The sequence below is a fragment of the Charadrius vociferus genome, unplaced genomic scaffold (assembly GCF_000708025.1).
Source record: "Charadrius vociferus isolate BGI_N301 unplaced genomic scaffold, ASM70802v2 scaffold200, whole genome shotgun sequence".
Taxonomy (NCBI): Eukaryota; Metazoa; Chordata; class Aves; order Charadriiformes; family Charadriidae; genus Charadrius; species Charadrius vociferus.
The window spans coordinates 1461524-1475898 of record NW_009646515.1 but is presented as its reverse complement, the minus strand read 5'-3'; the positions used below and the strand labels follow the sequence as shown (position 1 = coordinate 1475898).

Sequence of the window (14375 nt, the reverse complement as noted above, 5' to 3'; positions counted from 1 at the left end):
ACCTTTCTTAATCAAAAATTCTAATTAAAGAAGGGTTGCCAGACTTGGTGCATCTATGCATGGAAGAGAGGGCGGGAAATCCCTAAGTGACCCTTTAAAATTCAGCACATACTTTTATGCTGATGTTAATCTGTGAGGAAGAACAGTATGTGAAGTTTTCTGTAATTTTGTCTATTTTTACAGGGCCGCTATGGCTGCTGTCGCTTTCTCCGAGATGGTTACAAGACACCCAGAGAGGTACTTCTGATACATATTTTCAGTAGACATTAGGAAGAATTTTCTCTTGTTTATAGACATTTTTTGTCTCATTTACATGAAGGGGTGAAGTTCTGTATTGCTGTTAAGACATCTTAGTGGATTTGGAGGTAATCCAGGTATCCACCCTAGAAATTACACATATCTGAAGGAGGCTAAGGGTTTGAAAACCGGTTATTAAGGATAGAACTTAATTCATAATTCTGTAAGAAATGAATCCTTAGATATGCTTATGATGCCTAAGTGGAAGCAGTGTCTCTGAGGTGTCCCAAAATATCTTTGAACTGAGGCAGAGCCAAGATTATTTGGGTGACACTTAGATTCTGACAATGGGAAGGGTTGATTTGTCTAGGGAACTGTTTAATGAGTTTGAGACCGAATGTGAAAAAGAAGTTAAGAGACTGCATGGAAACTGTTTCTGGTGGTTTTATTGGTTTCTTTGTTTTAATTACTTGTATAAAATAGGCTGTTGTTATGGGTAGAGTATGGGTGACTGATTTAGCACTGTGACTAAACAAGTATGATTGAATTTCTAGGATCCAAGCAGGCTGCACTATGATCCTGCTGAGCTCAAGCTCTTTGAGAATATTGAATGTGAGTGGCCAGTATTCTGGACATACTTCCTAATTGATGGAGTATTTAATGAGGACAAAATTCAGGTGAGGAAAGAAGAAATTACTTTCAATGGAAATGTAAAGCCATTTAGCCACAGTATTTTGTAGCTTTACTCCGTGTTTCTTTTGGGTATCAGTTGGATAGCCCATCAGCAGGATGGGAATAGTCTTCAGCCAATCTCACCTTCCTGGGGAGTTCATTAAGTGGTAGAGGCTGCACACAGTGGGGCCTTGTTGCCTTCTTTCTACCAGGTTAAGCAGCTCTGTTACCTGGTAGGGTGAAACTGAGCTGAATGGGGTTTATTTGCCTGCTTCTGTCTTATCACCAACCTTGATGCCCCTTTCCTAATTACTTCAGGATGAGACCACCTTTTTTTTCCCCTGATCTCTGTGGCTTGGCTGCTGAGAACAAGATTCATAGTACTTTCAGTCCTTCTGTACTGAGGGAGATTTGGGGTTGGATTACGAGGAGCCATTTCATTTTCACAAATTCCCTAAGTTACTTCGTGTCTTTACTGTGTCAAGCATCCAGTGGTCAGGGCAACTGAATTGATTGTAGCCCTCCAAAGGTTATAGTGGCACCTGGAGTGTAATGGTGAATTAAAGAGTGACAAGTAGCCGGGATTAAATGTGTTCATACCAAGACTTCTGTAGATTGGTGGCTTGAAGGAAGTAAAAAATACATGTGATTTAAAGTCGTCTATTATGCAGAGGGAAAGGAGATTCCTAAACACAACCCTTTAAAAAAAAAAAAAATGGAATCAGAAACAAAACAGAGAATTTCAGACCAAAAAGCCCTCTTCCTATATCAGAGGTTGTAAATCAAGTGAAATACTTAGTGACACTAGAAATGCAAGTTGCTTTCCTGAACGCAGTAAAAATAGTCTGTTGGAGAGAGAAATGGCATTATTTTGTGAGGAGAAAAATCAGAAAGTTAACTGAAACTTCAGTCATGACAAAAAAATACCACATCATAAAGCAATCTCTAGAACTTAGTTGGATTATCTGGGACAGTATGTACCTCATTGCCTTTATGTTGTTCAGAGAGGCTATGCTAGGGCATGGTCAGACCGGGCAATTGCTCGCAGTTCCCACTCTTTAAATATAGCTGAATGAGTCACTGAGACACTCAGGTGAGTGTCTAGTCTTTGTCAATTACTGCTGCAAACAAGTGGTTGCAATAGCAGCAATTGTTAGAAAACTAAGCATGCTGAGGACTCAAAAAGAGTGGAGAAGGACAGGATGCTGAAAATATCAGTGTGCCATAATATGAACCTTGGGGGTACCTTACCTTGTGTGTTCCACTGTACTCAGAAAGCGATAGCAGAAATAGTATTTCAGATTCAGATGCTGGTAGCGCTTGAAAACAGCTTCCCTGCAGTAAAAACTTGGAATGGGATAGTTAAGAAATGGAACAAAATAAGGGATCTGGTAAAAAGAATAATGTTCTTTATTTTGTATTAGTGTGATATTCCTGTTCATAAGACGTTGTCTAACAACAGAAGAACAAGGGCATTTTCTGTTCGGTTAATGTAGGTATGTTTAAACAGTTTAAATCTATTTAAGTTTTCCATGGGGCAAATTTTTAAGCAAATCATTTAAGAGAAACTGATTTCCTGATCCTGCAAAGCAGAATTCAGAAAATCATAGACAGAAGTGCATCTTACACTTTTATGGATACTCGCAGTCCTAACATCATTTCACTGCATTGTCACCTGTTGAAAATCTCATGTAGGATTTGTTCCAATGACTTCTTGATGGGAATATGTTAGAAGTTTTGTACTGCAGTGATGTGTTACAGATTAAAGATGCATGTTCATGCTTCTGAGGCTGATACTATTGACGTGCTGGAACAGTCTCCGAGAATTTGAGCCCTCATCTTTCATCAGCAAATCGTGATTCCTCTCCCCCTCTGTTTTTTTTTTCAAAAGAACTTTCAGCAGAAAAGTACTGTTGGAAAGTACTAAAAGTTTAACTTTACTGTTTTGGTTTTGCTGACTGTAATGTGAATCCTCACTCTTTTAAATATTTCAGGTACAAGAGTACAGAGAGGCTCTGGAAGGAATACTTATTAGAGAGAAGAATGGAATAATGCTAATGCCTGAACTGTATGCAGTCCCTCCAGAAAAGGTATTGTGAAAATGCAGCATCCACTTCAGTATGCAAAGGATAGATGTCAAGATGAATGTCGGTTTTATAATTTTCCTGTAGCTGATAAATCTAAACCAGCAATAAAAAATGACTACTGCACATTATTTAAAAACTGAGAGACATCTCACAGCAGCTGCTGAGAAATGGTAAACTTAAGGCTTCCAAATGGTCACAGTTTTTACTTGGCAATCTGAGTGCCAACAGAAATATTAGAGCAGGTCTAAAGTTTTAAATCCTCATAGCAAGACATATATTTAAGAAGTGCTAATGCTGACTTAGAAACAGAAGCTCAAAGGAGAAATAAAGCATAGACTGTCCTGCCTGTCTAGTCTGTTGATTGATTGTGCTCTTTCTTTTCTGCTTGTATGTGAGCGAGAAACAGGTTTCAGGTGGATTAGGGTTTAGACTGGGGTTTTTGTTTGGTTTGGTTGACTGTTTTGGTTTTTTTCTCCCCTTCCCATTTTTGCTCTTCTGTTTACCTGATTTTCCCATTGTGACAGAAATTTAAACGAGCTTATGTGCTCTTCCATGCTATCTGCCTTTGTATCCCTCCCCGATAACTTTTTTTCCCGCTCCAGACTTCTCAGCCCTCACTCACTAAGGGTGTGGAGCCTCCTGGGCTGGTCTGAGTTTGGGCAGGGAGTGTCGACAGCTGATGTCTTGCTCGCAGATCTGAGGTGGAAACTCTGAATTGCCTTCCTAGTGGGAACAAGCATGTAAGAGTTGAGAGCCTTCTTGTGAATTTTGATATGATGATGATCTGATGAACATGCCAAATAAACAGTGTAGATTTTGCCTGTCACTTATAAATTTTAAAATGGCTACGGTAAAGATGTTACCTAGGAGAGGTTTTCCCCAGCCCTCAATAGATCTATATACTGCAAAACCAAGGCAGTTTTTCTAATTTAGTGAGAGTCTACTCTTAAATTTTCCGTTGACCATTCTTACTAACACAGGAAAGGTGGAAAAGCTTTCATTTTTGGCAAGCACCTTTACTTCAGGAAGCTAGTTAGACATCAGTGAAGTTCAAGTGACATCTTGCAAGGGGCTGGAAGGCGGACACGCAATTACCTACAAACTTCCCAGAGGGAAGGCAGCAAAGGGCATGGTGAGAAGAACGGGGAAGTGCTAACACCAAAGTTTTAATTGCACGCGGAGTCCCCATTCAACCTCCAGATTTGAAGGGTGGGACAGCATACAAAAAGGAAGCATAGTTCTTGTCCCAGAAAATGTGCAGCCTTAAAAGTAAAACCAAGAAATCTCGATGTCAGTAATAATGGCAGGTTAGAAAAGGTGGATGATAGACCGTATTTTTTCAAATACTTCCATGTTATTGATTGTTCTTCACAACTTTAGGGTAATTTTTCTTGTTTATGCATTTGTTTTCAGGTGGACGAGGAGTATGAAAATCCTCACTCAGTGGATCGTGTTCCAGTGGGAAAGTTGCCTCATCTTTGGGGCCAATCATTGTATGTCCTTAGCTGCCTATTAGCAGAGGTAATAATTTCTTGTATAGTAGGTGAGCTTGTGTTTCATTTTGTTTTGACATGGCTTGGGCTTTAAGTACTTTTTGATTGACAGGGGACAGTGGGTTTTCCAGTAGAAACATGCGCATGAACCACAGAGGGGTGACTCGGAGCTTTCAGGACCATTTTTTTTGTATATGGATCTGCAACTGTCTGTTTCTAATCAAGCTGAATAAGTTGTCAGATGGACTGGATATATAGTTAGGCTAGAGGAATATGCCCAGGCTGACTTGACTGTCCCAGATTTTGCACTGTTTCCATTCCACTAGGCTGTGCCTTACTCTGTGGCATGAGAAGCCTACAGAGTTGTCCTATATTAGCCATGGACTTTTTAAGGAACCACTGAATATCTCTGTGGAGCTACAGAAAAAAATCACTGGCCTGGTGAAATTATTTCAGTTGCTGCAACTCTAAAATAGGAAATATGGACATGGAGATTTTGTCAGTCATAACCGTTTTCTTGTTGTTCTGCAAAATATCACAGCCATTGTTTTTATTGAATGTACTACTTAGTGGATGAGGTAGAGAAGCCAGGCTTTTAGTCCTGCTGTCCTGATAAAAATATCAAAATTGCTTAAGATTTCTTCTGTATGTCATCAGAAGCCTTTTACTGAATTTTGGTTATTTCCTTTCTTTTTTCTTTCTTTTGCATTTATTCTAGGGATTTCTTGCTGCAGGTGAGATTGATCCCTTGAACAGAAGATTTTCCACTGGATTTAAACCTGATGTTGTGGTACAAGGTGAGGGAGTTCTTTGAACATTCTGGGTAAATTGGTTCATGTGATGGCAAATGTACAGGAGAAAAGTCAGACAAGTTTAAAAGCATGCGGATTTTTGCATGGGATGTGGATGCTTTGGTGTTACTGGAAGAAGGAGAAAGGGGTTGTTTGCCTAGCTGCCATTTTCCCAGAGGGAGAATCAGATTTAACAAACTTTAAAAAAATACTTATTAAAATTTTAAGACTGATCACTGGAGAGTGGCAAACTTAATCTTGTAGTGAAAAGGAAAATCTTGGCGGATTCTAGCAAGAAGGGGTAGGGGATTGGTCAGTTTAGTTAGGTTTCTGTGCAGCGCCTTTTCAGAGGAACCAAAGAGCAATGAGTGGGGCAGATCTCCATACACAGAGGTGAGGCAGCCAGACTTTGAGCTATCTTTTGGCTGCTGCAGGGGAATGGCTTCTTTTGTCAATGCAGGAACAGCCAAAACCAGAAAATTACAGAATCACAGAATCGTTAGGGTTGGAAGGGACCTCTGGAGATCATCTAGTCCAACCCCCCCACCAGAGCAGGGTCACCTACAACAGGTTGCACAGGACAGCGTCCAGGCGGGTTTTGAATGTCTCCAGAGTGGGAGACTCCACCACCTCTCTGGGCAGCCTGTTCCAGTGCTCCACTACCCTCAAAGTAAAGAAGTTCCTTCTCATGTTAAGATGGAACTTCCTGTGTTCAAGTTTATGCCCATTACCCCTCGTCCTATCACTGGGCACCACTGAAAAAAGACTGCTCCCATCCCCCTGGCATCCTCCCGTTAAGTATTTGTAAGTATTAATAAGATCCCCCCTCAATCTTCTTTTCTCTAGACTAAAGAGACCCAAGTCCCTCAGCCTTTCTCCATAGGAGAGATGTTCCATCCCCTAATCATCTTCGTTGCCCTTTGCTGGACCCTCTCCAGCAGTTCCCTGTCTTTCTTGAACTGGGGAGCCCAGAACTGAATGCAGTACTCCAGATGCGGCCTCACCAGGGCAGAGTAGAGGGGGAGGATGACCTCCCTCGACCTGCTGGCCACACTCTTCTTGATGCACCCCAGGATGCCATTCGCCTTCTTGGCCGCCAGGGCACATTGCTGGCTCGTGGTCATCCTGTTGTCCAAAAATTAAGCAGAGGGCAAACACCAGCTGATCAGGACTTAAAGACATTTCAAGGGCTGATACTGCTCTAGAAAAGCAACCAGGTCATTTATCCGGGGCAGCCTTTGTAAATGGTACTGTGACATGGGCAGGTGCTTGTTTACCCCCTGTTGGTGTCTCACGGGGGTGGCATTTTGCTGTTCTGAAGTGCTTAATTTCTAGTAGAAATATAAATGCTTATTTTTAGCATTCCTTGACAAGCATTTATAACGCAAAGAAGAAAACTGAAGTATTAGTCCCAAACCAATAAGCCAGCTAACATGGGCAAAACCTCAAGCAGGAGAAGAGGTTGGATCAAGACCTAGATTGTAAATTCCTCTGATTTGGGGACTCTTTTATTCCTACCTCTGCCATTTTATGGCCTCCGTAACATTTATTGCTATATAGGTAACAGTATCTGTTCCCCATTGACTCAGCTGTGTTGTTATGTGGTGTGCTGTATTAAAACAATGAAGATTTTCAAGTTGGGTTTCCCCTTGTTTTACGGGGTAAAAGCACCATCTGCTGAAAGAGACAGCATGATCCAAACTAGTGGTACTAAAAGAAATCTGAAGAAACTGACAAAGCCCCAAAGAACCTAGTCTAACCTCAGAGCTGACCCTGCTTTGAGCAGGAGGCTGGAGTAGAGACCTCGGGGGACCCTTCTGACTTGAATTACTGTCTGGTCCAAATTGGACAAGGATGGCAAGACGTATTGAGAATCAGAGAGCCAAAAGCTGTCTGACACCATCTTACAATCCCTTTTGATCTCACAGGCTCGTAAGTTAAGAAAGGAATGAGGCCTTTGTGCATTTTTAGTCAACTATGCAGTAGTTGAGAGGTCACAGTAGAAACAGTTAAAAAACGAAGAACATCATTGGTTCTTACAAGTGTTTTTGTTTTCTGTTATGCAGTAACTGTTTTGGCAGAATCTAATCAAATTAAGAATCTCTTGCAAGACCATGGAATCAATGTTCAGAGCTTTGCTGATATCCATCCACTCAGAGTGCAGCCAGCTCGCATCCTGAGTAACCTCTACACCATGCTTGGTAGGTATTTGAACATGGAAGCCTCCCTCTTCTGCTCTGCCAGATATTTTTTGAGGGTGGTGGTTTGTTTTTTGTTTTTCTTGCTTCACACTGTCTCAATTTCTTTGATTTAATTTATTTTATTTAAATCAATTTCTTTGATGTAAAAAAAAATGCATTTGTGCAAAGAAGCTTAAGAAAATTAGAACTTTGGTCCTAAACAAGGATCTTCAACACGGAAAAAAAAAATTGCCTCAGTAGAAAAGGTGACCAAAATACAAGTTTCCCTGTACACTTGGAGTTAGGCAAGAACTGACTCTTCCTGCAGGAACTACTTCCACAGAGAAACTGTCTTTAGTAAAGGGGTTATTTTGTTGTTGTGCTGGGTTTTCTTGTTTGGGTTTTTGGTGGTTTTTTTTGCTTTTGTTTTAACAGGAAGTTTTTTGGAAGCGTCCAAAGTAACAGGGCCTTCAAATAAGTCTTGGAAAGTGTGCCCTTTACACAAAGAAAGGACATTGCATATGTTGCTTTTGGGAAAGAATTTGTCTTTTTATCACAAAGAACTCTTAACCAGTGAAACATTTGCAGGGCTTTGCTGAAGCTTACATTTATTTCATAGTAATTCATAATAGCTTTTTCACTAGTGGGGTGAGTGGGATGATTTAACACATTGTTGTATTGTTTTTAACAGTGACTTCTTTGGAAATATTCACAGTGGTATTTTTTCAGGCATGTGGTTGTTTGGCTCATATTCCTTGTCAGACAGATTCAAGTTAGCTCCTGGCTGCTGAAGCAAAGGGTGCAGTGTGGATCATTCACTAATAAGCTCTACTGAGAAAAGTGGAGCTTATTAGCCTGATGAAAAGAATGAAAATCTGTCTTTGCATTTGGATGTACTTTTAATTTGGATTTAGCCTTCTGTGGGCAAGAATTTTTAAGGTTCTACAGTGAAAGCACCGCAATTTCTGTTGATTATTGATGGCCTTGTTTTTGAAAGGGCACACCTCCTGTCCTTGGTGGGGAAGCTTTGGGTGCTGAGCAATGACTATAATCAAAAGACCTGATCCCATGGTCACTGAAGCCAAAATTTTTATTTTTAATCAGGCTTTTGACGAACTCTAGCTATTATATTGGTGGTTGCTACAAAACGGACCAGTCTGTAGCTTTTCATTCTGTTACGTGTCTTCTTCCTTGCTGATATGAGTGAAGTAGATCTCCTTGTCTAAAATGGCTGATGTGGTAAACCACACAGGAAATGTTAGGCAAGACTTCTTTTTTCTTTCTCTTTTCTTTACAGGACGGAACAAGAACATGAAATTAAGTGGACGGCCACACCGACACATTGGAGTGTTAGGCACCTCCAAGCTATACATGATAAGAAATCAAATATTTGCTTTTACCCCTCAGGTGAGCATGTAAATCTGGCATAGAAATCACTGCTTACTTAATGGCTAATCATTAGTGAAGCACTTTGCTTTTATGTGCTGTCACTCTACTTTAGGTACAGCAGGGCTGATAAAGCAGATGTGCTTTGCTTTGTGGGGTTTTTACGAGCGTTGGATGATCAGCGTGGTAGGACTGCTGATAAATCTCTCTTCTGTCATAAGAGTCTGGCTGCTTTGGCTTCTGCCTTAGGAGAACACAGCAAATCAATAGTACGAAGTTGTTCCTGATCTCTGCCCAACCCAATATTTTAATGAAATAGTTTCTGCAGAAGTAGGTCACTTGATATATCTTCCTACTGATTGCCCTGATCGAAAATTTTGTTTCACATAAGTGTGCTAAGTGCTATAACCCCCAAGAGACTAAGATGTAATCTTTTCATTATACTGTTGAAAGGGTCAATATAGTGCTGAGAAAGAGTTGTTCTTCCTTTGTTTTCTGTTTAGTGCCTTTTTCAATGTAGCTGGAAATTTGGATTCTCCCAGAATTAATGGCTCTTATTTATACTTTTAATGAAATATGACACACTCCTGTGGACTTACTCTAGCAGTTGGTACTAGAAGGCTGAGGGATCACCTACTCCAAACGTGTGGAACTAGAGCAAGATAAAAAATGCTCACACCCTCCTAAATAGATGATTGACTAATGTAGTCTTTAAATTCCAGTGAAAGATATTCAGTGGACTCCACAGATGGCTTCTGCAGTGCTTTATGATGTCCAAACAGCATCAGATGTACTACAAATAATGTGCCTCCCTTCCCATTCTTCCCCATGTCAATTGATCACAGCTTTATAATGGATTGTTTATTTGTTGTGTTGTTCCCTCACACCAATTTTCACTTCTGCAAATTAGGGGAAAATTCCTTAAGTCATGATTTTTTTCAAAATATCTCTTTGTCCACATTTTACTATGCAAGTAGGACCCAATATTCCAGCTGAAATCTCCTCATGTATCAAGTATGGACATGCTTATTAATATATTCCAAAATGGCAATTATCTTTGCATAAGCAACACACTGACAGTTCCTGCTTATTCCATGTTTGACTAAAACCTCCATACCATTTTCCGTTGTACTTTGTAGCCAGACATTTCTCCCTGACTTCTTTTTTTGGGGAGTGTTCATGGAATTAATGTTTAATTTCACCTTTGTAGGGTTAGCAGTCAACTCATCTGTGTTGATCTTGGGTAATGTCCACAAATTTTGTGGTTTTGTAGTTTGTATTTCATCCTGTTCTCTACTGCAAACATCGATTAGGTGTGGGGCAAAGGCTGACCCCATTTAGATACCCTCTCATTCTGAAAAAATGGTTAATAACTACCTTTTGAGAACAATTTTTCAAGCTGTTCTGCCTCCTCAGATGTTTTTTCTTCAGCTCACTAGTGTGAAAATTCGCAGAAGTTGAGAGACGTCAGCCACTTCCTTGTACCTACTATCTAGTTGCTCCCAAAAAAAGGAAATTGGACTGGTTTGCTGAGATTGGGTTTTGATATGGCTGTTTGGCCTTACTGCTTTATCATTTTGTAGTTATCTTGGCAGTCTCAAATTGGCTTTGTTTACCTGTGCTTTCAGGCACTGAAATTGGCTTGATTTGTCTGTCTTATCCTGGCTCTTCCTTTTTAAAGACAGGCAGTGTGTTTGCTTCTCTCTGGATTTCTGGGACTGTTTCTTCCTGAATTATCAAAACGAATTGTGAGTGGCTCAGGGATTGTTTTGGCTAGTTCCTCAGTTCTGTGAAGTAATTTCTCTGGACTTTGCCAGCTTGAATTTGCATGTTCTTTAACCTTTTCTTCCCATACGCAGGCTGGAGTCCTGTTGGTTTGTTAAAAGTGGTATTACAGGTCATAATTTACTACTTTTCTTCTGTCAATAAAAACAGCATCAAATTTTTCAGCTTGTCTGTATCCTCTCATCCTACCTCCTTTCTTTCTTTATTGACAGATCTACAGCTTCTGTGTTTTCCTGTTACTTCTGATGTGTCTACAAGATGTTTTCTCCTTCACATTGTGTGTCTTACTAACTGATGTTTATTTTACATCCCAGCCTCCTTTTTCCACCGGTCCCCAAGGCTTCTGTGCTTCTTTAACTTTTGTTGTGGCCGCTTTGACGTACTTTCTATTGTTTGTTCAGCTTTTTTTGGTTTCCAAAAGTAGCCATCCTGAAGTAGCCATAATAGTCTCTTTACTGTTGTTCTTGACTTTCCTCTGTAGTGGGAACAGCACACTCTTACCATTGTACATATAATGTACCTCTTTTTCCACAGTAACTGCCAGCTTTTCTGTATTCTGCTTGACTTTCAGATTGTTCCCAAGAGACATACAGTTACTAGTTCCCAGTCCCCAGTGTGCACTTAAGCCTATGTATTGTTTTTGTTGCTATTGTTAGTTTTTTGTTCCACATTTAGAGTACTTCTATTTTCCAGATCATAGGTTACTGTAACTCATTGGGAAGATTCTATTTCATGGGTGTGATTGTCTCTTCATTTGTATGGCTTACTTCTTTCACGGTTGGCCTACGAGCATAAGAAAATGGACTCTGCACAAGCATGGGTTTTTTTCACAGTCGCAGGCCTCGTTAGGTTAATTCATGCATCTGTGTTGTGGTCACGAATAGCTCATACGGCTTTTGTGAGTGATTTAAGGGAGGAAATGGAAAAAAATAAGGACAGCACCGACAGCTACTCATATGCCATATTTCTCTGTCCTCTAGTTTACTGACCAGCATCACTTCTATCTGGCTCTAGACAATCAGATGATTGTGGAGATGCTCAAGACAGAGCTGGCTTACCTCACTTCTTGTTGGAGGATGACAGGGAGACCAACGCTGACGTTTCCCATCACCCACACAATGCTTGGTAAACAATGTTCTCTGTTTGAAGCAGAGTAGATTACTGCAGAGGAGTAGGATGAAGTCAGTTTGAGAGGAGACAGGTGGCATGACTGTTTCAACATCTGAGTTTTAACATCAAAAATACAGTTTAACTTCCTCAAGTGCATGCTGAATTTGGGTGACGTGGTAATATTTCATTTTGGTTTTATTCCCCCTTTTTATCCTTGCATCTCCCCATCATCTCCATACTATTTCTGTCCAAAGAAGAGATAGAAATCCCTTTGGAATTTGTCTTTAATGGGTTGGTTTTGGTCTTGAGAAATCCCTTTGGAACTTGTATTGGGGTTGGGTTTTTTGTTGCTTGCTTGTTTGGGATTTTTCAGTAAGCTAGTATTGATAGCAGTTGTGTGTTCTAGTTTAAATTTGTCTGATTTACTTTGTAGAGAACACCCAGTAATACACTTTATATGGACATGATAATTTAAGAATGTGTTGGTAAGCTTCAACTTTTCCATTATTCTTTTTCAGTTGATGATGGTACTGACATTCACCCAGCAGTTCTTGCCACCATAAGAAAATTAGAGGATGGTTATTTTGGAGGTGCAAGGTAATGTCAGAACCCCCAGATGATTCCATGATTTTTTTAATTAAATCCTATACAAGTCTCAATTTTGAGCCTGTGATAGTTCACAGACCTTGTACTGAAACTCTGCAGAGAGAAAAGTTTCAGGTTTAGTTATTGTATGGCAATCAGATGGTTGCTGGACCTCAGATGCAATGGGAAAGATCTGTCTCCCAAGAGGTGTACCATCTCTGACTGCCATTAATGGATAAGGAAAAACGAATGTCAAACCTTTGGAAATACACACCTCAGACTTGGCTGGCCTTCTGTTTTGAAGAAGTAGTTATCTTTCACAGTTACTGTGCGTGTTTTAAACATGGATTACATGTAGTACTTAACAAGCTTATGTGTTCCATTCGTCTACATATAAAAGCAATTTAATATGATGCCACAGTATCTCCCTGTTCTCTTTGTGCTTGCCCTCTTAGTCAGTTTTTTCCTTTGACAATTGGATGTGCTTTCTGTTTTTTAGCAGCACTGCAGTTCTGTGAAAAGATGCTGCTGTTCATGGGAACTTCTCAGCCCCTGTTTCTCATGCGTTATCCTTGGAGTTTAGGTGGAGTTTAGGTCTTTGTTCAGAGTCTCTCTTTATATAAACATGCAACACCTGCATAATTAGGTTTTGACTTAGATCTGTAGGTGTTACTGTAACACAGTTAAGTTCAATTAGTAGCTAGAGCAGTAAGTACCCAGGTGGATCTGCAACTATTGTTTTGCTGTTTTTTTCAGTATCTGTTATCTGCTGCTTTGTAGTTACCAAACGTGGATTTGACAGTAGGTCTCATAAATTTTGGAGGAGTTGTTTAAAGCTCAGTGAGCATTAATCAGTATCAAAACAGTGGATGTTAATGCTCTTTGGCATGCGTTCCTGTTTGCAGGGTGAAGATAGGCAAGCTATCAGAATTTCTTACCACCTCTTTTCATACGTATCTGAGCTTCCTGGATCCAGACTGTGACGTAAAACTATTTGATGACCCTAATGAAGGCCGTAATAGTCCTGACAGTGAATATGGAGGCTATCCAGCAGACTTCTGTGAAAAAGGTAGTGCTTTTTCACTTTGAATTTTTTTTCTGTCAAGTTCTACCAGCAGAGCCTGGGTTTACCTATGATGCAGAAGCTATTTTGTGCGCAGTTAATAGTCATTCTGGTTTCTCATGCATCAATCTGCAAACAGTACGTGCATGACTTGATTTGGAGAAGGAGTTTGTGCACATACTTCCCACGTTCGTAGTAGGGTGTTGACCAGTAGCTGCTGCAGTAAAACTGAGTCTGAAGAGTCAGCAGACAGGGGAGTGTGGGGCGTGGAAGAGGCTAGAGGGGGAAAAATACCGAGGGGAGTCATAGACAAGTGTTTGTGTGGAAGAGCTGATCTGTGGACTACCAGCAGGATAAAAAACCTTTTCCTTCCTTTCAAAGGGAAAAACAACTTGTTAATGTAACTGTTTTCAAAGTGTCAAAAACTGATTACATTTTTTTTTCTTTCTAATTTCTTCAGCTTAAAAATCTCTTGCTTATGATATTCTTGCATTTATGTGTGCCCTTCTGTATAGAGTGGTGTGTTTGAAAAAGAAAACTAATAAATTATGGGTTTAGCTTTAATAAACCTTTTTTTTTATGTATGTCACACTAGAAAGCCAGGATGAGCTGGATCAGTATATAAATGACATCCTGCAGAGTACAGCACTGAAGTCATACCTCCCTCCTACTTCAAAGACTGCTAGTCAACCGCCTGTGTTCAGTGCAAACCATTCCACAAAAGAGATCCTGTCAATAATGGCCAAGACCAAGGGCTTGGAGGTTCCAGGTATTTATCCCTATTATTTATTTAGTGATAATAATAGAAAACCTGCTTTGGCTGCTAAAAGGGGTAAGTTCTAGTATTTCAAAACTCTGCAGTTTAAAAAGAGTTAGTGGCACAAGGACGTTGTAGATATCAAGAAATACGAATGAGTCCAAAGGTGTTCCTGTAGTGTTACCACAGTATCCCATGTCTTGGTGTATATGTAGATAACCTGCTATGA

The 14375-nt window shown here is 40.1% G+C and overlaps 1 protein-coding gene across 1 annotated transcript in view; it reads left to right on the top strand.

The window, feature by feature from the left end:
* PHKA2 (phosphorylase kinase, alpha 2 (liver)) overlaps positions 1–14375 on the top strand; it is a 37699-nt gene that overhangs the window by 6075 nt on the left and 17249 nt on the right. The window contains exons 8-18 of the mRNA XM_009884745.1: positions 184–237; positions 792–914; positions 2904–2999; positions 4410–4517; positions 5208–5286; positions 7347–7481; positions 8758–8867; positions 11612–11756; positions 12260–12338; positions 13232–13395; positions 13985–14158. Of these exons, the coding sequence (XP_009883047.1) occupies positions 184–237; positions 792–914; positions 2904–2999; positions 4410–4517; positions 5208–5286; positions 7347–7481; positions 8758–8867; positions 11612–11756; positions 12260–12338; positions 13232–13395; positions 13985–14158 (1267 nt within the window). The remainder of the gene's footprint in view (positions 1–183; positions 238–791; positions 915–2903; positions 3000–4409; positions 4518–5207; positions 5287–7346; positions 7482–8757; positions 8868–11611; positions 11757–12259; positions 12339–13231; positions 13396–13984; positions 14159–14375) is intronic.